The 26,593-nt window shown below is 40.4% G+C and overlaps 1 protein-coding gene across 1 annotated transcript in view; it reads left to right on the top strand.

Moving 5' to 3' along the window:
• CDK14 (cyclin dependent kinase 14) overlaps positions 1–26,593 on the top strand; it is a 411,838-nt gene that overhangs the window by 114,088 nt on the left and 271,157 nt on the right. The window contains exon 3 of the mRNA XM_065399167.1: positions 15,007–15,252. Coding sequence (XP_065255239.1) covers positions 15,007–15,252 — 246 coding nt within the window. The remainder of the gene's footprint in view (positions 1–15,006; positions 15,253–26,593) is intronic.

Raw genomic sequence — 26,593 nt, 5'->3', positions numbered from 1 at the left:
ATGCCCTCCTCCCAACAGTTAGGCCCTCTTCTCCATATTAAACAATCCGCTGAGGCTGGTGCTGCTGCCATCACAGAGACTCCTGGGCCAGTGAATGTGTCCTCTTTTGCTGCCTTCCCGGCAACAATCTGCACTGCCACTGTTAGGGCTCTGGGCTGGGATGCGATGGAGTTAGGTGGGCCCGTGTCCCTCTACCCCCTGACACTACACCCCTGGGGTGGTAACCTCCCCACCTTCGGCCAGGAGGCCTGTTTGAGTCTACCCCCTGCCTGAGCTCGTGAGACTATATTGGGTGCTCACCCCTGCCTGAGCCCTCTAGACTGTTTGGGTGCTCACCCCTGCCTGAGCCTTAAGTGTTTGCTGCTCTGCCCTGCTTGAGGGCCTGGGCTTATAACTGCTGCAGCTCTGCCTTGAATACAGGCCAGAGCCCTAAATATTTGTTGTTCTGCCCCACCCAGAGGGAGCCAGAACCCCTCTACAGACTATTTGTAGCGGTCTGCCCCAGCCATCTGGCTGGGGGCTAAAGACTGTTGTGCTTCATCCCGCCCAGGAGGCTGTAGCTCTCCCTCATAAGTCTGTCACTTGCGGTCTGCCAGTAGTGAGGGACCACTGCAATGCAATATAACTAAATGTGATACATTGTTTGCCAGTTGCTCCATTTCAGAGTGATGTGTTTAGTATTGGGATGACTGTTTAATCCTAAATGTTCTTTTTTGTGCTAAAGCACATTGGAAAATAAAATACCTTTTCTAAAAGTAAGAAAAATTCAGGTCCAGATGGGAAACTCTGCAAATTAATACCTTCTGCTCTTGCAGCTATATAGACACTAGTCAGTGATACCTGTGATTGTATCAGGGATAAATACATCTGGGAAATCTGCAATTTAAATGCAAAATCTTGTATTGGGGGATATTTCTGATATTTCAAGAAATGATGTGATTCTTCTTTGAGTAATATCCCTGTGGGTGCTCCACTGTAGGTGTGTCTGCATCCGTGAGCTGCTGATCGGAGAACTCTGGTAGTAGTCAGTCCCGCATGTGCTGTTCCCCGTCTAGTTAGCGCGCATGGGTGACCCTCCTCAGTTCTTTCTCAACCACCCCTGGTTAGAGACAGAGCTATAGCTGTCCATTTTTGGATCATTAACTCTTTTTAGAATTGCTAATTTTAGCTTCCCTTGAAGGTTTTTCTTTGTTACTTGGTTTGTATTTTTATTTGGCCATATTACGTGCCAGCAAAGGATATGGAATTTCTCTTTTCCCAGCTGCCTCCCAAATTGATCATTGTGCACGCAGTTAACTCTAGGGGCCGCCAGCACCAATCCATCCCTTGTGACTGGTACTGGAAACATTTGGATCTGTTCGGCAGGAAGGCATATTCCTTAGCTCTACCCTCCAGTTCCACATAGCAAACTACCAAGCCTTGTTGGTAAAATATAACTACACAAAACTTGGTTTATTTATTGAGCAACTTCCTTATTCTCACAAGGGTTAATTCAAGGCCACAGTCAATGAGGGCTAAGTGGTGGCTAAAATGTCCCTCCAGTCCATGCTAGATGCAGATGACATGGAGGCATGCTCAATTTCCATGGCCATTGTGATGAGACAGGCTTTGTGGCTTCCAAACTACAGTGGAAGACCTTCCCTTTGAAGGGACGAAGTTATACGCTGAGAAGACCGTCGCATCCCTTCACATGTTGAAGAATTCTAGGGTAACTCTTTGATCCCTCTGGATTTATACTCCTGCCTATAAAAGAAAGTACAGCCCTCAGCCACTGTTCAAGCCCCGCTCATCACAATAAATATCTCAGTACTCGTCTCAGAGACCTTACGAGCCGCAGCGGAAGAAGCGTAGGTTCCCCAGGCGAAAGCAGTTAGTATTTCAACCAACTTCCTCTCAGTCCTCCACCTCGAAGTGGCAGTTTTGACAGGTTGGTCAAGGTACCCGTAGAACATTCTCCTTGCCATCTCATGCTGGAAAACCCCAACCATCTCTTCGGAGACTGTCAGCTGTTCTGCAGCACCCGGGAACAGATAACCCCCAACAAATTGGTGCTGGAGATAATCCAGGATGGATACGCCATCCATGTCTCCTTCCTCCCCCTCCCAAAAATCCTTCCCCTTCCCTCTTCAAGGACGCTTCTCATAAGAGTCGATAGGCCAGGAGGTAAACCATCTCCTTGGTGTAGAAGCTATAGAGCCTATGCCTGGGCATCTAAGAGGCAAAGGCTTCTACTCTTGCTACTTCCTAATACTAAAGAAAAAGGGAGATTGGAGACCCATATTGGACCTCAGAGGGTTCAACAGATCTATCAGAAGTTCCAAGATGGTCACCCTATCGATGATTATTCCAGCATTAGAGAAAGGAAACTTGGTTCTCGTCCCGCAACCTCCAAGATGCGTATTTCTACATTTCCATCATACCAAGTCACAAACATTACCTCAGATTCATGCTAGGCCAAGACAACTACCAATCCAACTCCCTTTTGGCCTCTCATCAGCCCCCAGGATATTCTCCAAGGTCCTCTTGGTAGTGGTGGACCACTTATGCTCTCAGGGCATTATGATTTATCTTTACCTTGATGATTACTTTCTCAGGGCACGTTCTTTCGCTGAAGCCCAGCGAGTCACCCAGACCACACTGAATCTGTTCCAGAATCTGGGCCTACAAATCAAAGTGTAAAAGTCGACATTTAACACCCATACAAATACTAGAATTCATAGGAGCCGACCTTGACTACATTCAGGTGAAGGCGCTCCTCCTTCATCACAGATTCCTCAGCCTCTCCACTCTGTTGGAGACAGTACAATCCAGCCCCCAGATTTCAGCCAGACACTGCCTCGAACTCCTGGGGCATATAGCCAAGGGCACATCAGTCATAACTCATGCCAGACTACGCAGGAGATGCCTCCAAGCCTGGTTCAGTTCGATTTATAGGCCAAACAGACAGCATTAACAAATTATTATTGATGCCCACCAAGGTCAAGTAATCCTTGGACTGGTGGAAAGACCCAGTGAACGTACGTATGGAAATCCCATTTGTTCGGCCTCCCCCATCGTTACTCCTGACTACCAATGCATCCCTCAAAGGATGGGATGCGCATCTCAATGGGCTCACGGTGCAGGGCAAATGGTCGCTATCCAAGACATGCCTTTACATCAACTGCTCGAACTTAGAGTGATCAGAAATGCGTGTATTCACTTCCTCCCGCTGATCAAAGACATGCACACAAAAGTCATGATGGACAATGTGGCCTGCATGTATTACATAAACCATCAAGGAGGTGCCAGATCACACTCCCTGTGCATGGAAGAACTAAAGCTATGGAACTGTGCATTTCCCACAATGTCTTAATATCAGTGGCCTCCTTGCCAGGAGTACACAACACAACGGCGGACAACCTCAGCCACAAGTTCCTACTCGACCACAATTGGGAAATAGATTTGATGGTCCTACACGACATATTCCAGAAATGTGGGATACTGACAGACCTGTTTGCTACTTACTGGAACAAGAAACGTCCTCAGTACTGCTCCAGAGTGGGGATTGGATGATACTCCATGGGGGACACACTCCTCCTCCGATGGGACAAGGGTCTTCTTTATGCTTTTCCCCCAGTCCCTCTAATTCTGAAAGTCCTGTTGAAAGTGAAAAGAGAGAAAGCAAACATACTGATTGCTCCCACCTGGCCCAGGCAGACATGGTACCCTTACCTGTCACAGCTGGCGCTATGTCTACTGATGACTCTTCCAATCATTCCATACGTGCTATCGCAGAACGAGGGATGCACTCTCCATCCCAACCTGTGGATTCTGCCATACACAGCCTGGCTGCTTCGTGGTTCCAGCACATAGTGACATCTTGCTCTTAAGAGGTACAGGGGGTGTTATTACACAGTTGGAAAGGAGCTACTTGTCGTACCGACCTACACAACTGGAAGAGATGTCAAATCTGGTGTCAGCCCAAAGGCATCGTCCTGTATGCAACCACACTATTGGTAATCCTGGACTATCTGTTGATTCTCAAGAAATTGGGTATCTATATCAGCTCGGTAAAGGTTCACTTAGCAGCAATTGCAACCTTCCACCAGCAGGTAGAAAGATACTTCATTTTTTCTCATCAGACCATGAAGAGGTTTCTCAAAGGCATAGCAAACCTCCTTCCCCAACCCAGACTTCCCCAACCCAGACTTCCTCAATGGGATCTCAATCTGGTGTTAAAAGGACGGACTAGACCACCATTTGAACCCCAGGGCCACTTGTCCATTAACTCACCTTTCAATGAAGATGGTGTTCCTGATCACCATTACCTCAGCAAGAAGGATAGGGGAGGTATGATAGCGGACCCCCTGCTTCACTGTGTTCTTCCCTGACACAGTCACTCTTAAACCACGTCCAAAGTTCACTCCCAACGTGACTTCTGCTTTTCATATAAATCTGCTTATTCAGCTTCCAACCTTTTATCCTAAACCTCATAAGGATAATAGGGAAGGCATCCTGTATATACGCTGGACATGAGGAGAGCCTTGGCCTTCTATTTGGACAGAACAAGAGCTTTCAGAAAATCTCCAAGACTCTTCTTCTCCATTGCAGATCAAAAGATAGTGATTTCAGCTCAAAGACTCTCCAAAAGGTCTCAAGCTGTATCAAGCTCTGTTACAGATGTGTAATGGTGCATCCCTCCATCCTCAATATGCACACACTCTGAGATCGATCTCTTCTTCCGTCGCCTTCCCTAAGGGTATTCCCATATCGGAAATCTCCGGAGCAGCTACCTGGGCATCTGCACATACCATTGCAGAACATTATGCTATCCCTGGGGACTCAGCATTGTGGCACCGAATCTGGCGTCTGCAGCCATCGTCTATAACAGACTTGCATCTGAAGAAGTGAGGTTCTTACCCATGAAAGCTTATGCTCCCAATACTTCTGTTAGTCTTAAAGGTGCCACAGGACCCTCTGTTGCTTTTTACAGATTCAGACTAACACGGCTACCCCTCTGATACTATAACAGACTTGACTCTGAAGCCCCAGTCTTCAGTAGTGGGCACTGCTCGGGAGTCACCTACATTGGAGAGCCCATAGGGACACTACTGGAAGAAGATGATGATGTGCATTAACGATGGCTCTTTGAGATGTGTGTCTCTGTGGGTTCTCCATAACCCACCCTCCCCCCTCTACTTTGAAGATCTAGTAGTTGACACTGTGGTAGAGAAGGAACTGAGGAGGGATTGCCCATGTGCGCTGGTTAGCCTCATGGCAGGCAGGGAGCAGCGCTTGTGTGGGCTGGACAGACTGCTATTAAAGTTCTCCAATCAGCAGCACAGGGATGCAAACTAACCTACAGTGGAGCATCCATAGGGACACAAAAAACCATCGTTACTGCACAAGGTAACTTCTTCTTGTTGTGATACTTCATGGGAGATGACCCTAACTTCACAAATAAATATTTCATTATCATATTTCATTTGAGAAACTCTTTGGGTGTTTTACAAAATTAACTAATTAGTCTTTACAGTTTTATTTGTGTAGCGGCATTATCATTGTCCCCATTTTACAAATGAAGAACAAAAAAGAGCAAATGCCAGCGCTAGCAAAACTAATGCTGGTCCTAGATTTACCTATTGATTAAAAAAAACCAACAAAAAAATAGTAAAATAAAAAATACAAATTAATGTTTTATAAACCCGGGGAAAAAGAATTTTCAGCACAGTACAGAAATTTACTGTGATTAAATTTGATTTACAGAGATTAAATGATTTTCCTCAAAGCTATTCAGTGATTTTCCCCCCCCCCTCTGTTGAGAACAGAGCTCAGATCCCCTAACTATGTCCTGTGCTTTCATAGCCCCCATCCAGGAACAGAGTAGAAATAGGAAGCTTCAAAAGTTTCAATTTGGATAAACATCCAGTCCTTTGAGTGCTTATTCAATTATCTGAACTATCCAAATCTTCAGGATCTACAAATTAGAATGGTAAATAGTTAAACAGAACCCATTTTACTCAGGCCAGTGATCAGAAATTTAAAGAGGAAGAAGCAACCAAATTGAGAAGACCATTTGGCTTAATTTCTTAAAACTTTGGGTTTATTGGAGGAGGAAAATGGGTTTACTTCAACTTTGTTTATAATATTACACGTGGGCAATCAAAACAGAATATGACCTGTTTTCCCAAAATGTGTAAGATGTGTTTGTAGAACCTTATGGCACATCTGATTTTGCGGCTGCTCGTGATGTTTAACCAGTGGCAGGTTAGCCACTGGGCCAACGGGGGCCCATGCCCAGGGGCCCTGGCCAATTGAGGGGCCCCTGGAAAAATTGGCATCTCTTGTCAAAAGTTAAGTCTGATCCTTCAGATCTTGCTTACATGAGCAATTCTTACTGTGACCAGGTGGCTGATGGGCCACACTGAGAATGCTATACTCAAGTCAGACTGCAAGGAATAGAGCAAAGAGTCCCCCAAACTGGTAGGTTATTTTATAATTAGATTCACCAAGCCAGTAACAAAACAGCTTCTGCAATACCACACTGGTTACCAAAAAGCCAAATACAGTCCCCTTTAAGCATTCCAGCCCTTGATCCCATCTAGACAGCTCAATCTAATATAGTGAGAGGTTACTGAAAACCAGATTCACCATATGTGAGGTTTGCCAATCCCAAAGGACCAGACACTGATCCCCAGGTCAATATGGGTCTCAGATCTTACCCAATAATCATGGGGATGCCAATCCTTTAGTAACTAAAAGACTAAAGGCTTAATAATACAAGGAAAAACGAAAGAAGAGAGTTGCAGTGGTTAAACGATCAATATACATACAGCTATGTGTAAAGTCTTTAGGTCAGTTTCATAGCAAACATGGTAAGGCTGCTGATTTGTTTAAGTCTTTCTGGAATCAATTTAAAAGGTCCAATAGGCAGTCCAGGTATAGAATCTGTTCAAGTTCTTCCATGAGAATTCCGGGGTAAACCTGGAGACCTCACTCTTATCGCTTAGACCTTCTCTGTCGAAATTTTAAGCAGACCTGAGATGTCAGGCTCAGGCCGGGGGTTTTCCTTTATAGCTCCCTAGCAAGTTGACCTCTTGTCACAGCAGGACCTCCTCCAGGGAAGAATAGGCAGTGCAGATTGTTGCTTTGAAGCTAATTTATTTCCTGTGCATACCCAGGTGTTTATAGTTGCATTTATTCACATAAGGCAATTAGCCAGTAATCATTTTAGCATAGATAATTAAATGGAAGATAGTATAGATGATAATAGTAGTTTCCCGCAGTATCTTACAACTTTGATCTTAAGGTTAACTGAACCATCCGCATGCATAATAGAAAACAATTAAGACATGAAAGGACACTAGCATTTACAAGCTAATTTGGTTACATGTTAAACTTCTAACAGGATATAGGTAAACACAGACAAATACACTTAGCATCTCCCTTGATCTATTACTACAAATAAATGGGTTAATGATTGCTGGTCTAATACATCTCTTTGAAATTCACATACAAGTAGATAGTCTTGATTACTTTTTGTAGTAATTTTCCCTCTGCTGATACTCTCACCTTCTTGTCAACTGTTGGAAATGGCTGACGTTCACCTTGATTGCATTGACCTCGTTAGCACAACAAAAGTAATTTTCCCTCTCTTGATATTCACCCCTTCTTGTCAACTGTTAAGAATAGGCCACTTCCACCTTAATTGAATTGGCCTTGTTAGCACTGACCCCCCACTTGGTAAGGCAACTCCCATCTTTTCATGTGCTGTGTATATATATACTGCTTACTGTATTTTTCACTCCATGCATCTGATGAAATAGGTTTTAGCCCACGAAAGCTTCTGCCCAAATAAATTTGTTAGTCTCTAAGGTGCCACATGGACTCCTCGTTGTTTTTGCTGATACAGACTAACATGGCTACCGCTCCGAAACCTGTCTTGTAACAGTGGAGTTTATCTCCTTTACGAAGTACCTAGATAGACAGGCAAAGTATAAAGGGGACATTCAGGACCATAATGGTATTAATTGAATGCATGGATTTCAAGGGTAATAGAATACTTAAAAAAAAAAGTTGTCACAGATATGGAGCTAGTTGTTGACTGAACATTATAGGCTGGATCCTCATTCCTACTAAGCATTCATCCTGTAAGGTGCTGAGCACTTAACCACATGCTTATTTTTAAGCTCATACATGGTTCCATTGACTTTAATTGAATTTTTCACATGCTTAAAATTAAGCATATGCCTAAGCGCTTTGCTGAAGTGCATCCAGAGTGCTCAACACATTGAAGGATTGAGCCCTGACTGGCATTTGCAGTATTTCAGCATGGGGTAATCCCGAAGGGGTGGAAAGCTGGCTCCACACCAATGCCATGTCATATGCACTGGTATGTGAGGAGGTGTGGTCAGAGTGGATTGTGTTCCAGAGGTCTTTGTGGATGTAACAGCAAACTTGCAGGTCTGTAACAGCTGCCTAATTTCAATTAGAACAGTTCTGAGACTCCTCTAACTTGTGCTGGGGCCATCACCCAACTGTTCCCGGGACTGGAGGAGTGGACAAAAGAATGCTGGAAAGCCACTTTTGGGGTCCCCTGTTCCCACCCCCAGTCTGCTGGGTACTGCTCTGTTGCACCCGAGTATTCAGTCCTATATGTTTCTGAAATGTGGATCAGCAGGTGTGCAAACTATAGGGAATAATCTGTTAGTTTCTATAGCTCTAAAATCTGCCAGGCATTCAATGAAATGGTTCAATTTTAAGTACCTTTTTTTCGTACTGTCTGGCTCTGAGTGTAATAATTCTTCACATTTTATTGGAAAAATAACAAATTCAGGACACTAAAAGTATCATGGGGTTACCTTTTTAGTTTGTTTTAAATCTATGAAGTGTGCAGTAGTTAAATTAATATTGAGATTAGTTTGTTGAATGTTTTGGTTCACTACAGAAATCTACTCTCCTCCACTTGTCTCAAAAGTAAAGAAAAATGCACCATGCAGACAGGTGCTGGAGCAAGATTATGATTCCTTTGCTAAGGGTTTCAGGTGGCAGACACGTTCCTTTAATCCGTCCCCCTTTTCTCACCTCTTTTTTTTTGTTCTCTTCCACACAAATCTCTCAATAGAGATTTGAAAGCCGGGGGAAGTCCCAGGCTGAGGCATGTAGACCTTCCATTGTTTTTAACCCTTTTCTCCACTTGTTGTTTACCTTTTGGATGAATAAGCAATATGAAGGTTTTGAGAGCGCTGTTTTGAATCACTTCAATCAGCTGCTGGTTACATCTCCTGAGAGGAAGTCTCCAGCAGGGGCCATGCCCAGTGGGACCTGCTAGAGGAGCCACAGTTAGCAACTGGGAGACTGCCACACAAAGATTCAGTATAAGTGTGGTTGAAGGGATGAGTAAGTGAGAGAGGTGAAGGAAGCCAAGCCTGTCACCTAGGGTGAGCACTCGCCCTAGCCTTGGTAAAGGCTACTGAATAAAAAAATCACTTTTAAAAGTTGACATTACTTATTGTTCATATTTAAATTGTAAAATGAAGAAAAATGACCATTCTGCTACTACATTAGTCTGAATGCTGATTCTGTTTTAATAGTTTAATACCATAACTGTGATATTGTTTGTTAGATCAAAGTTTCTGAAACTTTTTCATAGTGAGGGGCCACACTTAATACACAGACTGTCTTGTGAACAACTTTCTCCCATTTGCACTTACGTAATGTTTCTGTGGTCTTGTCTACACTTAGAAAAAGCCCTAACGTAGCAATTGGTAGCCAGCAATTAGTGGAGCTGCACCAGAGCTAACTCCTAAGGCATAGAAGGGCAAATTGGGGCTTAAAACACCTTTTGTCTATACTGAAGAATCCGCTCCGGTGCTGCTACACCAAATAATTGGAGCTATTTTTGAGTGTGAACTATAGCAAATGCTTATATGAAAAAGCAATACTGGAGAAGTGTGTGGATTTTAAGTTGTTTTTAATGTGGTGGTGGTTTTGTATTATGGTAGCACCTAGAATTCCCAACTGAGATTCAGGCCCCATTGCACTGTATTCATATATTCATAGAGCTGAAGACCAGCAGGGACTATTAGATCATCTAGTCTGTCTTACTGCATAACACAAGCCAATACATTTCACCCAGTTACCCAGTATTCAGTCCAATAACTTGTGGCTGACTAAAGCATTTCTTCCAGAAAGGCATCCAATCCTGTTTTGAAGACATCAAGCACTGGAGAACGCACCACTTCCCTTGGTAGTTTTTCCAATGGTTACTTACTTGTACTGTTAAACGTTTGTACCTTATTTCCGATTTGAATTTGCCTGTCTTCAGCTTCCAGCCATTGGTCCTTGTTATATCTTTCTCCACTAGATTAAAGAGCCCTCTAATACCCAGTATTTTCTCCCTCTGAAGGTATTCATACACTAATCAAGTCAATTCTCAATCTTCTGTTTGATAAACTAAACAGATTTGAGCCCTTTAAGTCACTCACTGAAAGGAATTTTCTCTAGCCCTTGAATAATTTTTATGGCTTTCTTCTGCACTTTCTCCAGTTTTTTTCAACATCCTTCTTAAAATATGGATATCAGAACTGGACATTATATTCTAGAATTGATCTCACCAATGCCATATACAGAGGTAAAATTACCTTTCTACTATTTTCCTGTTTATATATCCAAGAATCATATTGGCTGTTTTTACCCTAGGAGCTCATGGTCAGTTGTTCATCCAGTGTGATCCTAAATCTTTTTCAGTCACCTGTTTTCCAGGATACAGTTCCCCGTTTTTCAGGTCTGGCCTCCATTCTTTGTTCCCAGATGTACAACTTTGCATGTTGGCTGTATTAAAACACATGTTGTTTGAACGGGCCCAGTTTATCAAGTGATCCATGTGACTGTCCTGTCCCTTATCATTATCTACCATTCCGCCAATCTTAGTATCAGCGGTGATTAGGATTATGGTTCCTGTTTTACAGAGGGGAAATGGATGCACAGAGATTGTGACTTGCTCCCAAGATCACACAGGAAATCTGTGACAGTGCTGAAATTGAGCCCTCATCTTCTAAGACCCAGTCCAGTGTCTTAACCGTAAAATCATTCTTCCTCTGTAATGCAAATAAGCTGGTGGAAGTAAGGCAGAGGCCAGCCAGCTCCAGACCACCAGCAAGTATGTCCCAGACCACTAAAGATCTACTGACCTCAGTTTGAGAACCTCTCAGTTAGATTACTTGGTCCAAAACCAGGTTTATATAGCCAGGCGTGTACTTGTGCCAGCCTTTTGAGTGGCCAAAATATAAGAATATATATGAAGAAATGACAAAAGTATTTCTTATGCTATGTAAGGAAAAGACAGCTACTTTCAAATCTGAATTTTGTTTGAGTTTGTGTCACACTGTAGTGTGTGGTACAGTGCCAGGCATCTCTGCTGACCTCTTAGATAAAATGAAGGCTCTTTCCATACGCAGAGAAAAGATCCCCAAAATAGTACACTAAGCCATACTGGTAACTCATATAGGCAATGGCTCAGTGCTGACATTTCAAACTTTAGACTTAGCAAAGGGTAGATTTTAGTCCTAAATTGGCTTTTTCTGACAATAGATGGGGAAGAAGGTATGTGTGTTGTTCAATCCACCTATTTGGTCAAAAAGCATCCCTTTTTAGACTTCCATGAGGAAAACAGGTTAAACAGACGAACCACACCCTTTTGAAAATGGCAGAATTCTGGCGTATTAAAAGTTATGAATAGAGGGTTCTGTGGGTCCCTCAAACGCTTAGTTAATTCAGATTCCAGAGAACTTCAGTATCCCATAGCTCATACTCACTTGATGTGCATGTATAACACTTATTAGTGTATTATATGTGCCCAGGAAGGAGAAAATATATCTAGTGCAGGGGTCGGCAACCTTTCAGAAGTGGTGTGCCGAGTCTTCGTTTATTCACTCAAATTTAAAGTTTCGCGTGCCAGTAATACATTTTAACATTTTTAGAAGGTCTCTTTCTATAAGTCTATAATATATAACTAAACTATTGCTGTATGTAAAGTTAATAAGGTTTTTAAAATGTTTAAGAAGCTTCATTTAAAATTAAATTAAAATGCAGAGCACCCTAGACTGGTGGCCAGGACCCGGGCAGTGTGAGTGCCACTGAAAATCAGCTCGCGTGCCGTCTTTGGCACGCGTGCCATAGGTTGCCTACCCCTGATCTAGTGCCATTAAACTTGCTAAAGAAATATTTTTTTAAGAGTCTGTGAGTGGATTTTTGACAGAACTAGTGAGTGATGTACTCTGTTCACAGTACAGGCAGAGCAGAGGCAGTAGCAGTCCAAGCTTGTCCATCTTCCCACAGCTTCTTCTCCTGGAAAGGGACACTTCTATGAGTGTTGTTCAATCTGCATTTCCATTCATTCCCTGAGTTGCAGAGCCTCCAAGAAGGTGACCACTTGGAGCAAATTTTGACGGTGGATTTTGTGACGTGGGCATTTTACATAGGCCACCAGATGGTAATTTTTTTGGGTGGATTTTTACCTAGTCTAGATTCAAACTAGTGACCTAGAGGTGAAGGAGTGTCCTCTAAGACATCCTATTTGAAACTATTACCATCACTGCTTGGCACACAATACATGGCAGCACATCTGCTGCCTGTGTATTTTCTGTAGGTAATGTGTGCTTAACCCATATCACAGCCTGACACTGGGCAGTAGGTTCTTCAGCGTAACATGTAAACAAAACTCCATGTAAGGCAGATGCAGTAATCAGAGCATCATTATGCTGAATTGTAAAAATTTAAGCTTAATTGCTGACAGTTGATCTTTAACAATTTCATTAAGACAAGTGTGTTTTAGAAGCCTTTTTATTATTTGTTTTTTGTTTTTCGTTCTTTAGTTTATAATATCTTGGAAGTTGGGATTTTTTTTCCCCTTCACTGATTTTATTTTACTGAGAAAACATGAATGGCACCAAAATGTAACATTGCTGTTTAACCTCAGCTTTAGTTTGTGCATTTATTGTGTCAGAAACATCTTGGGTTGTGCACCAGCGTTACTGATTTCAGTGTATGTCTAGAAAGAGCAATATTTAGTGTATAAAGTGGTGTGTGTGTGTTTTTGGCTGGCATAGTGGTAGGGGGAACGGAAATACATTTTAAAAAGGGAAGCCCACTTAACTCCTAAACCAACCAGTTTATTATGTCTTTGTGGTAGTAACGATATACCAAAGTTTAGCTATTAAGTCCAATTCTACCCAAAAATGTGTATATGGTTTAGGATGAACAGGCACTGCTCCTAATCTTTGGTACCAGAACAAGTTTTCAAAGCAATGAAGTTTCAGTTGATTGTATTTTTAAATAAGAAATGAAACTTGTAATCCCTGTATTGGAATATCAGTCATGTACCTTTAATTAGAGTTAAACCTGTCTCTGGTAGTTCAGATAGTGCTGTACAGTGTAGGTAATATTTAATTATGAAGGTAATCTTTGGACCATTGTGTGTTCTTGGTGTTTATGGAAGAATGTTGTGATATTCAAGAGTATGATTGGTTTGTTCTGTATTGTATCCTTTATTTCTGCATGAAGGCATTACTGTCAGTGAACAATCGAAGTAAATTGGATTTCAAGCAACCAAACCATGAATGGAATGGTGAAGAATGATTTGCTGTTGGAAAATGTTTGTTTGCATTGGTAACAGAGTTATAGCTATGAGGGAGCCACCCTGCACAAACACATCTCTAAAACTGATCCCTGACATGACACCCAATTTGTAATTCTTCAGCAAGTTTTCAAAGTATCATCAGTAAGGGCCCTGCAAATACTTACACACTTGCTTAACTGTACACATCTATAGTCCCATTGATACTAAATCAGTGTTGCCAACTCCAAACGTTTAAAAATCACAAGGTATTTCAGAAAAATGTTTTGGTTTCTTTTTCAGTGCCTTTGGGTTTTTGAGCTTTTAAAGTATACTTGGATCCCATTTTCAAGCTTTTCTAACCACAAGGGTTAGAAAATTAACCTTAAAAAAAAAAAAAAAAAAAAAAAAAAAGCTGTGTCATATAATTACATGAGTACAGGAACTGGGCATCAAGCAAAACCACAAATTTTGCAAGACTCATAGTAAAATCAGGAGAGCTGGCAACCTGTAATCACAATGGTGGTAACTGAGTGTGTAAAAGATACACATGTGCCTAAATGTTTGCAGGATCAGACCCTCCTGTCACAAACATAGGTAATATAGTTCAACCCTGTGGCAAGAACAAATGAGAACTCTGATCTTTGTGCTTTAGTGTGTCCTCAGGCTGAGGTTTCTCATGTTTCAGTACTTGGGTATTGATTTACTAATTTGATTTTCTGGGGCATATGGTGGTGATGATAATGCTGCATAAGCATTATTTTTAAAAATACAATAATTATAAACTGGTATTGACTCTTTGCAGTGCAGCACAAAAGTATGTATGTAAACTGGTATCATTTATTTAAGTTTGCTCTCATCCAATTTTAAACAAATGGAAATCGATACTGGTTGCAGATACCAGTGACTGGATTGTAGGAAGAAGTGGACTGGTGCTGTTACAAAGAATAGCCTGCAAAAGTTTAGATAAAATAGACCTCTATTGAGACATTTTTTTTGAATTTGTCATTTTACATGATTATACAAACTGTATGTTGCTTCCTCCTTTCTTGTCCTTTCTATCTTTTTTCTCTACCCTTTAAGTAGTACATCGGATGTACCTATTTGTGTACATACCTGGGGTGTGTGTGTGTGTGTGTGTGTGTGTGTGTGTATATATATATATATATATACACACACACACACACACAGGTATGTACACAAATAGGTACATCAGATGTATATATGTACACAAATAGGTACATCATATATATATATGAATGTGTGTATATATACATATAGATAGATATATAAAATACACGTTTTATAAAATTTCAGTCTTTAAAAAAAGTGTTCTTGTTACACTTGAAATTTCATCTTTTAATTGCAGGTGTATAAATTATATTCAGTGCATTTAATTTGTTTTCTTTCAGATATGTGTCACAAAGATGTCTACACGGAACTGCCAGGGAATGGACTCAGTGATCAAACCCCTGGACACAATTCCCGAGGACAAAAAAGTCAGAGTTCAGAGGACACAGAGCAGTTTTGATCCATTTGAGAAACCAACTAGTCAAGTGAAGAGGGTCCATTCAGAGAACAATGCTTGCATTAACTTCAAAACTACATCAGCAGGGAAAGAATCTCCTAAAGTCAGACGACATTCTAGTCCCAGCTCTGTAAGTGCATCTGGCTATATTATCTATGTGATTACCAGTATCTACACCAAATGCATAAATACAGTATATGTTTCTTACCTTTGTAAATGAAATTCAACACTTCTTAAAGCATTCCTCTCAGATTAAAACTAATGCATTTAAAAAAATGCCTTTTACTGTTGCTACTAAAAATCTAAATTACATTTCCCTGTTGTGTTTAATCTGACAATTCTCTCAGCTCTTGGGCAGTTAGTTTCACTTGTTTATGGACAGTTTATGGACTGTTTATGGACAGTGTCTAATCAATTTAACTTTTAGGGTCTCATCGTCAAGTACAATGCTGAAGTATTTGGATTGCTAACTTTTCAGGGGAATGTTTATTTCCAAAGAAAAGTTGTTTTCCTGGAACGTCAAACAAATGAACACAAAACTCCCAAAACAACGTAGACACATTTATTTTGGTCTTAGGTTTTATAAAAGTATATTTCTATTAAACCTGAATCTCGGGCCAATTTTGACTTTTTTGTGTACCTTTTAAAATCCTCTTATTTTAAATGGAATATATAAGTGAAAATAAGGTTACTGTTTTCTGACAGAACCATGCTGCATGTGGAAAAAATGAAAGGATTTTTATCAATGCAGTATCATGTTTGTTTTCCTTATGTGGTGTAATATTTTGAAATTATTCAAAATAATAATTTTGCCACCGGAGCAGAGCAGCTGGAGCCCGGGAAGGGAAGTGCCCGGCCGGCGGCTGGGGTCCGGAGGCGCTGGGGTCCGGAGGCACTGGGGCTGCCCGAAGCCCGTAGCGCTGGCTCAGGCAGCTTGGCTCTTAAACAGAGCCGAAGTCTGAGTCAGGGGAGGAGCAGAGCAGCTGGAGCCGGGGAAGAGAAGTGCCCGGCCGGCGGCTGGGGTTCGGAGGCATGGGGGCTGCCCGAAGCCCGAGCGCTACCGGCTTCACAGGTTTGCCGGGTAGCCTCCAGACCCTGCGCCCCCGGCTGGGCGCTTCCCCTCCCGTGCTCCAGCTGCGCTGGGGAAGCGCCGGCCGGGGGCGTAGGGTCTGGGGGCTGCCCGGCAAACCGTGAAGCCGGTAGCGCTTGGGCAGCCCTTTTCGCGTGGCTGGGAGGGAGGAGGGGGAGTTAGGGCGGGGACTTTGGGGAATGGGCGGGGAATGGGCGGAGTTGGGGCGGGGCCAGGGGTGGGAAAGGGGCGGGGCCAGGGCCCTGTGGAGTGTCCTCTTTTTTTATTTTTTAAATATGGTAACCCTACCTTTGAGATAAAGATTACAGATTCAAGGAGAATTCAAAGAACGCTTCAAAAGTTAGTTGCCATGAAAGTGATTTAAAAGGTTGATTGTCTTTTCTGCTGTCTTTTCTGGATCAGGCAGAATTTTGAGAAAATTCTGTTTCTATGAAGAAATGCCAAAATTCTCTTTTCTAGAGCTGAGCTTTGTTTAACCCATGTGAATTTAACAGATAAGATGTCATGCCCTTAGGAGGATGTACTTTGTAGGAAAGGTTATATTTTAAAAGGAACTATCTTTAACAAAAATAAATTTGCTTTTCCATCACGGTGTCATGTTATACAGCCTCTGTCACAGAAGTCTCCCACATGATCCAAATCAATCCATAAGAAAGAGTTCTTCATAGTGTCTGCTTAGTGACTATAGTCACCACCACCATCACATTGTTTAATGTTTTCAGGATAGAATGGAGCTTTATAGTTATTTCTCAGCCTCTTTGTTAATGCAGTGTTTTTCTTGTATGGGTCAGTTTAGGCTCTTCACCTACAGTGTATCCAGTGCTCTAATCTGGTTATGTAAAATAAAAGGTAGGTTTATTTACACACAATAGCATCAGTATTAAAAGAAAATGAACAAATCATACAGGACACACAAAACCAATATCTGATAAATCAAGATGTAAAGTTTAACCTAATCCTAACTAAGGGCCCTGCCCTTCTCTGATTGAAGACAATGGCAAAATTATTCGCTGGGAGCAGCATTGGGCCTTAAGAAACTGCATGACTAAATAAACTCTCTTCTCAGAGATCCCACATGGAGAAAGAGGTTTGTATATATGAGAGAAAAATCTGGTCCGTCTAACTGCTATCCTAGACTAGCACCATCTCTTCATGACTTCTTTGGTGTAAATATTACTTGGTTCTGAAGGATTTATGGACTCCCAGTTCTCATATAATCATAGGAATTAAAGATGGAAGAGCACTATGTGAACTTGAAGTCCATCTATCTGATGATGCTGGATTGTTTCCTAAAATACATATTCTGTGTTTTGTTCTGTTTATGTCTGCTAGTTTCAAAAGTTGCAAGCAATGGGGACTTCATTGGGAGATGATTTGCCAGCCTAATGTTATTGCTAGGAAGCTTTGCCTAATATCAACCTAAATTTTCTGTTTCTTAACTTTTTCACATTTTCTCCCATATTAACCTCTTGTAGCTGTCTAAATAATGCCCATTCCTACTGAGTGTTTACAGCTTTCAAATATTTGTGGACTTCTACCATGTATTAGTTGTCATCTAAACAACTTGCTGGATATAAAGGTTAACGTAGTTGTTCTTTATTAATCAGTTCCCTTGGCTTCCTAATAACTTTTGTCACTAGTATTCTTTGAACTTCCTCCAGTTTATCAATATATTTCTGCTAATAAAGTGTTTAAAATTAACATTCAACCATATCAGAACTGTGAAATTATCCTTTTCAAGCACATCAAAGTTGCCCTGACCTTTTTTCTTCCCATCTCCTATCACATTGGAAATCTGCATCTAATTTGTTCACCACTGTTAACCTTAAGTTTCTTTCAGCATTGTTTTTCAAGTATTTCCTGCTTACTAAATTTGTTTGAATCGTGTTTCCGCAACTGTATTAGATTGCATTTTTCTAAGCCCCAAGTCATTTTGTCTAGACCCCTTTGTATTATTTCCACATGCATTTTGCCCAGATTGATTTTAGTACATGTTCACGTTTTCCAAGTACTCTGGGACGTTCTTTATGCGTACTTACTTTGACAGGCTTGTATTTCCTACTTGTTCAAACTTTTGTTCTTTATTTTCTTTCTAAAGACAGACTTTAAAAAGAAGTTCCAGTTTTTTAAAATAATAATAAAAAGCTCAGTATCACCACCATTTTGGTTTCACATGTTTCCATTTATTAATAGACACCACTTCTCTCTAGTATGGCCTTCCTTCCCCAATTTTTATTTAGAAATAAATAAATCCTTCCTTCCCTACCTTTTGACTAGCATTAACTCAGTCTCCCTTTTCCATTGCCTTTATTTCTACCTGCAAAAAATTAGCTGATTCTGCTTATTATTGTTTGGCTGCCTCCCCCTCCACTTTTCTAATTTACAATTAAGAAAAAATCATATTTTTGAATAGTCCTTTCATGAAGTTACACTGATGGCTACTTCTTCTCTTTCAGAAGACATGTAATGTACTGTGCCTTATTTATGGTGTTTCCTAACATTCCACATACTCTTTCCAAATTGGTAGATTTCAATGCTTTCTGCATTTTTTCTTTACTAACTAGGGTACCAATCCTGCAAGTGCATACACACAAGAAGTCTTACTGATTTCAATGCGACTGTTAATGAATAAAGTAGGGCTGTTGATTAATCGCAGTCAACTCACGCGGTTCAAAAAAATTAATCGCGATTAATCGCAGTTTTAATTGCACCGTTAAACAATAGAATACCAATTGAAATTTATTAAATTTTTGGATGTTTTTCTACATTTTCAAATATATTGATTTCACTTAGAACATAGAATATGTGTACAGTGCTCACTTTATATTATTTTTATTACAAATATTTGCACTGTAAAAACAAAAAATAGTATTTTTCAATTCATCTCATACAAGTACTGTAGTGCAATCTCTTTATTGCGAAAGTGCAATTTTCCAATGTAGATTTTTTTTGTTACATAACTTCACTCAAAAACAAAACAATGTAAAACTTCAGAGCCTAGAAGTCCACTCAGTCCTACTTCTTGTTCAGCTAAGACAAACAAGTCTGTTTACATTTACGGGAGATAATGCTGCCCGCTTCTTATTTACAATGTCACCTGAAAGTGAGAACAGATGTTCACATGGCCCTTTTGTAGCTGGTATTGCAAGGTATTTCTGTGCCAGATATGGTAAACATTTGTGTGCTCCTTCATGTTTCGGCCACCATGCCAGAAGACATGCTTCCATGCTGATAACGGGTTCTGCTCGATAATCCAAAGCAGTACGGACCGAAGCATGTTCATTTTCATCATCTGAGTCCAGTGTGGACTGAAGCATGTTCATTTTCATCAACTTTCTGCTGGAGGCATCTGACTCAGATGATGAAAATGAACATGCTTCGGTCTGTACTTCTTTGGATCGTTATCGAGCAGAACCTGTTATCAGCATGGAAGCATGTCTTCTGGCATGGTGGTTGAAGCATTAAAGGACATATGAATCTTTAGTGCATCTGGCACATAAATATCTTGCGACGCTAGCTACAACAGTGCCATGCAAACGCCTGTTCTGACTTTCAGGTGACATTGTAAACAAGAAGCGGGCAGCTTTATTTCCTGCAAATGTAAACAAACTTGTTTGAGCGATTGGCTGAACAAGAAGTAGGACAGAGTGGACTTGTAGGCTCTAAAGTTTTACATTTTTTTTAACACTTTTTTTTTTGCACATAATTCCACATTTGTAAGTTCAACTTCCATGATAAAGAGATTGTACTACAGTACTTGTATGAGGTGAATTTAAAAATACTATTTCTTTTGTTTTTACAGTGCAAATATATGTAATAAAAATAAATATAAAGTGAGCACTGTACACTTTGTGTGCTGTAATTGAAATCAATATATTTGAAAATGTAGAAAAGAGCCAAAATATTTAAATAAATGGTATTCTATTATTGTTTAACAGCGCGATTAATCGCAATGAATTGTGATTAATTTTTTAATCACTTCACAGCCCTAGAATAAAGTTAAGTACATGTGTAAGGATTTTTAGGATCAGATACTTGATTTCTTAATTTCCACAATCCTCTTTTCTTAACTCAAATAAACTTACATGCCTGCATCTATGAACCAATTTCTTATTATACTGCTTCCATATAGCTTTTGGTCACTTCTCTTGTTCTTGCCTATAGAGTTCCAAAAAAGACGCCTCACAAGATAAAAATAGTTTGTTACAATGGCTGCAACGTCAATGAAGAAACAAGAATGTGAATGGAGGGGAATAGTCTTTATGGAATGGGTAACTGTAGCAACTCTGCTTAGACTTGAGCCACATTTGGTCCTGATTGGCAAACCCCAAGGTCAAAATGGCTGCCAAGCCAGAGACACTGTCTAGCGGCGCCCATCCAGGCCTAGATACATAGCTTGGACTGCAAGTCACACTTCACCCCTGTAGAGAGAGTTAGATCTACCTCTGAGACACAGTCCAGGCAGTCTCTGCTGGAGAGTCTCTCTGTCCCAACCACACACTGAATCCAACATTTCTGTGGAATATATATCCCTCCCTCTGTGACCCTAACAAATGTATCCCCTGAAAAGACTGACTGCCCCGAAGTTGTGGCATAACACTCAGAGACATTTGGAAACCTGAACGCAAATCTGGCTTGACCCAAAGAGGGAGAGTGCAATGGTAAATCATACATTCAGTAATTAAATGCCAACAAAACATCCCAAGGTTACAGACTGATTGATTGCTTTCCCTAAGTCCTGTCCCCCTCCAGTGCATGGGTAGGATGAAAGGAAAATTTTGCTGTAGTAGCAAGAGAGGCTGAATGGCCCCTTTGCTGTTCCCCCAGCTCAGCCCAAGGGGAGAGGGCATGCACAGTTCCCTCCCTCCTGGCCAGTACAGGGGAGTCGCATCTTATGTGGGGGTTAGGTTCTGAAGTCAGCGTGTAAGGCGAAAATTGCGTATAGTCAAACGCTCATTGAGTGGAATGGTGAGTGGAATCGCCTGCACTACAGGTACAGTATTTAAATTATTTTTCTCTTTTTGTTGTTGTTGTTGTTTTGTTTTGCCAAGCGCGTATAGTTAAAATCGCGTAAGTTAAATGCGCCTATGATGCGACTCGACTGTAAGAGGATTCCTTGAGCTGGAGGCTATGGTTGGTTGAAAGGGGGAAAGGAGCCACTGGCATCCATCCAGGGAAATCCCCAGCAAACTGCAACCCAGCTAGCCAGACACTGCTATGCTGCCTTGGGAGTGTGTCTGTCTGTCTGTGTCTGTCTCTCTGGGGCAAGAAGGGGCGTGGTGGGAGGTGGTAAAAAGGGAGGCTGAGCTGAATTCTCAAATATTTCCCACCTCTCAGTAGATCCAGGATAGTTTCTCCTCTGGCTTGTGTCCACTCAACTTGTATGTTATTTGGGAACATTCTGATGAGTGGTTGGCTGTCTTGTTACCCAATGCATGTCTGCATGGTTAGATTCCCTAGGAGATGACAGGCTGTGGTTTTGAGTAACACGAGTTGATCTGGGTTTTTTGGTCTTGTTTTCTTCTAGTCTTCGTGTTCTGTAGCAGATATCCATTATCATTTCCTCTACTGCTTATTCCTTGTATTTTTAGACAAAGAATCACTACCAGATTCCTCATTGTCAAATTATACCTTGCTGGGACTGTAAATACTTCTGGCATATAGATTACACCCATCTGAGTTGACATTTCAGTTATGAGAAGCACCCTGCCAAGTTTGTTATGCCCTCTAGGTCATAATCACTATAATTTTGTTTCAGTTCGAGTTCTCTCTTTTTTTTTTTTTTGGTAAGCCTCCATTTATGTACGGATTCTTTGATAGATGAGTAGTATCTTCATCTTTTGTTTAATAAAATTTCCACTTTCTGCCTTGGTTAGTATTATGCAAATGCATGCCAAATCATTTGCATTAGGCAAAAATTGTCATTTCGCCTCTTTCCTACCATAGCTTAAAGCCTGTCTATGCCTTCACTTCTGTAGCACTCACCAAAAGAACGGTGAGCTTGTACACAAGGTACTCTGGCTATGACCCACCTTCTCTGATCATTTAATTCCAGTCTCCTATCAGTTCACACTCTAGAATATAGAGGTAATTCAAAAGATAACAAACATTCTCAAGGTTTAACCACACCACTTGTTTACAGGACATCATTAGAATATTCTATGACTTTGGCCTCTAGTTCAATCAGTCTCAATAGCTGAAACAGCTACATCTCTACCCTGATATAACGCTGTCCTCGGGAGCCAAAAAATCTTACCGCATTATAGGTGAAACCGTGTTATATCGAACTTGCTTTGATCCGCCGGAGTGCACAGCCCCGCCCCCCCGGAGCACTGCTTTACCGCGTTATATCCGAATTCGTGTTCTATTGGGTCACGTTATATTGGGGTAGAGGTGTATAGGGCGGCTTTCTGTTGCTGGGTGAAGAGCAAGCGGAGAATAATTGCTCAGCAGGTGGGATATTCTCCATGTACACACTCTGCAACTTCTGTTACTGTTGTTGGGAGATAGTACACAGAGGATTTTGTGAAATCTGGGATTGTACGTTCCTGGGCACAGTTTCTGCCATTCAGAAATGAAATGATTTGCTGTTAAGCAGCTTGCCTCATTTAAATTAATGTTGCACCTCTCCACAGCTGCATAGAAGTTCTAGGTTGCTAATTAGTTCTGTAGCATAAAGTGAGAAGTTGTTGCATGAATTGTTTTTTGTTTGCTTACATGTTTAGACTTTAAAATCTTCTGACGGATGCAAACTCATTATGTAAAACTATGACCTTGTATTTTGTTTTATTTTCAAACGTTGAGTATTTATACACAGTAGCTGGGAGCTTGCTTTTTTGTTCTGGGAAGCACACTGCAGCTCCTGTGTAGACATACTGTTACCTAGATTAGAGGTCCCTGTATGTAGTTACAGAATTATTTATTTGGAAAGAAACTGAATCTTGTTATTGAATAAAATTCCTAGCAGAAGATATTGATGCTCTTTGATTAACACAGATTAATCACACAGGCATCAGAAATTCTAATCTTCTGCTACTCCTTTGGACATGACAAATCTGCATGTTAAAAGTATGCATGTAGCCAGCTAGGTAAATTCATTGCCCTACAGCTCAGGACAACCCGAAACCTTAATACAGACAAAACATAAAGGGCCACTGTCAACTTGAAATGAATGGTCTGTTTCAGAAAATGAATTCAAAGTAGTCCAATAGTGCACCTTTCCAAGAGTGCCACTGCTAATTTATTTGGTTTTACAGTCAAATGCTTTTTAAAATATGGTGTTCTTTCCCCTGTAACAACTGGGTGAAAGACTCGTACAAATAGTGTATACAACTATATGGGAGAAACAATGAAAACCATTAAACACAAAGAACAAATTGGAGGGAAAAGAAGGGTTTTATTTTTTCTCTAATTGTTCAGTTATAGTAATATTAGGTGCTAATTGGAACAATAGATAAAACATTTTCATAGAGAGGGGTGTGATTTTTCAAGTTGGTGCTGTCCCTTTAATTATTCCAGTAACCTGGACAAGCTGCTGAGGTGCACATACAAATCTTGGCTGCAGTGAATGACCGGTGTATCTGACCTGATGCTGAAAATAAGAGTCCTCCTGCCTCAGGTTTCTTATAACCACCACTAATTATCAGAAGAAAGCTGACCTGTCAGTTGTGGTATTCTAAGTTTCTTTGCTGGCTTCATTCAGCCTGTCACTTTCACGTACTGTATTTTGGAGCACATGCACATAGCTGATTCTCAGTGTATACCCTGCCCAAATTGGAGTATGGAATACACTTGCCATTCACTGATACTTTCTTAGGATCTGAGGCACAATTTCAGATTGTGCACATTGGTCAGTTGAAGCATCCAGGATTGTAAAATGAAGTTCAGATCAGCAGTCTCGGGGACATACGCTATAGCGCAATGTTTAATTTATATAATCTTGCTTTAAAAAGAAAATTTGAGTCCTATTTTATTGTTTGACAGCCAAATTTGGGATCCAGACTATGTTTGGACAAGTGACCTTAATTATTTTTTTCCTATCCTACCATAAAGTATTATTTACTTTGATAGATATTAGGGCTGTCAAGTGATTAAAAAAAATAATTGTGCAATTAATCGTGCTGTTAATAATAGAACACTATTTATATAAATATTTTTGGATGTTTTCCACATTTTCAAATATATTGATTTCAATTACAACACAGAATACAAAGTATACAGTGCTTACTTTATATTTTTTAATTATAAATATTTGCACTGTAAAAATAATAGTATTTTTCAATTCACTTAATACAAGTACTGTAGTGCAATCTCTTTATCATGAAAGTTGAACTTACAAATGTAGAATTTTGTGCAAAAAATAAAACAATGTAAAAATTTAGAGCCTGCAAGTCCACTCAGTCCTACCTTGAAGTCTTTAAACCACGAGTTGAGGACTTCAATAGCTCAGACATAGGTTAGGGCAGGGGTCGGCAACCTTTCAGAAGTGGTGTGCCGAGTCTTCATTTATTCACTGTAATTTAAGGTTTTGCGTGCCAGTAATACATTGTAACGTTTTTAGAAGGTCTCTTTCTATAAGTCTATCATATATAACTTGTGTGTGTGTGTGTGTGTGTGTGTGTGTGTGTGTGTGTGTGTGTGTGTGTGTGTGTGTGTGTGTGTATATATATATGTATATATTGTTGTATATAAAGTAAACAAGCTTTTTAAAATGTTTAAGAAGCTTCATTTAAAATTAAATTAAAATGCCGAGCCCCCTGGACTGGTGGCCAGGACCCAGGCAGTGTGAGTGCCACTGAAAATCAGCTCGCGTGCCGACTTTGGCATGCGTGCCATAGGTTGCCTACCCCTGGGTTAGGGGTTTGATACAGGAGTGTCTGGGTGAGATTCTGTGGCCTGCGTTGTGCAGGAGGTCAGACTAGACAATCATAATGGTCCCTTCTGACTTTAAAGTCTATGATTCTATGATTCTTGTTCAGCCAATTGCTCAGACAAACAAGTTTGTTTACATTTGCAGGCGATAATTCTGCCCGCTTCTTGTTTACGGTGTCACCTGAAAGTGTGAACAGTTGCTCGCATGGCACTGTTGTAGCCAGCGTTGAAAGATATTTACGTGCCAGATGCACTAAAGATTCATATGTCCCTTCGTGCTTTATCCACCATTTCAGAGGATGTGTCCATGTTATGCTCAATAACAATCCAAAGCTGTGCAGACCAAAGCATGTTCATTTTCATCATCTGAGTAAGATGCTACCAGCAAAAGGTTGATTTTCTTTTTTGGTGGTTCGGGTTCTATAGTTTCTACATCGGAGTGTTGCTCTTTTAAGACTTCTGAAAGCATGATCCACACCCTGTCCCGATCAGATTTTGGACGGCACTTCAGATTCTTAAATCTTGGGTCGAGTGCTGTAGCTATCTTTATAAATCTCACATTGGTACCTTCTTTGCATTTTGTCAAATCTGCAGTGAAAATGTTCTTAAAATGAACAACATGCTCGGTCATCATCCGAGACTGATATAACATGAAATATAGGGCAGAATGCAGGTAAAACAGAGCAGGAGACATACAATTCTCCCCCAAGGAGTACAGCCACAAATTTAATTAACAGATTATTTTTTTAGCGAGTGTCGTCAGCATGGAAGTATGTCCTCTGGAATGTTGGCCAAAGCATGAAGGGGGATACGAATGGTTAGCATATCTGGCATGTAAATACCTTGCAATGCCGGCTACAAAAGTGCCAGGAGAACTCCTGTTCTCACTTTCAGGTGACATTGTAAATAAAAAGTGGGCAGCATTGTTGTTTACATTAGATAATGTAAACAAACTTGTTTGTCTTAGCGATTGGCTGAAGAAGAAGTAGGACTTAGTGGATTTATAGTTTTACACTGTTTTGTTTTTGAATGCAGTTATGTAATTAAAAAAATCTACATTTGTAAGTTGCGTTTTCACATTAAAGAGATTGCACTACAGTACTTGTATGAGGTGAATTGAAAAATACTATTTCTTTTCTTTATCACTTTTACAGTGGAAATATTTGTAATAAAAATAATATAAAGTGAGTACTGTACACTTTGTATTCTGTGTTGTAATTTAAATAAATATATTTGAAAATGTAGAAAAATATCCAAAATATTTAATAAATTGCAATTGGTATTCTATTGTTTAACAGTGCGATTAATTGCGATCAATTTTTTTAGTCATGATTAATTTTTTTGAATTAATTGCATGAGTTAATTGCGATTAATCGACAGCCCTAATAGATATTTAAGTGTTTTTCATGTTGCACTAGCTGGTGACTTTTTTTAGGTTTACCTAATTACTTTGCTTTCCTAGAGCAACCTGTAATGTCTGTGTCATTGATCTGTTAATTACAATGCATTT

This window comes from Emys orbicularis, chromosome 2 (genome assembly GCF_028017835.1).
Source record: "Emys orbicularis isolate rEmyOrb1 chromosome 2, rEmyOrb1.hap1, whole genome shotgun sequence".
Classification (NCBI taxonomy): domain Eukaryota; kingdom Metazoa; phylum Chordata; order Testudines; family Emydidae; genus Emys; species Emys orbicularis.
The sequence above is the reverse complement of the archived record's forward strand: the minus strand, read 5'-3'. Positions and strand labels throughout refer to the sequence as shown.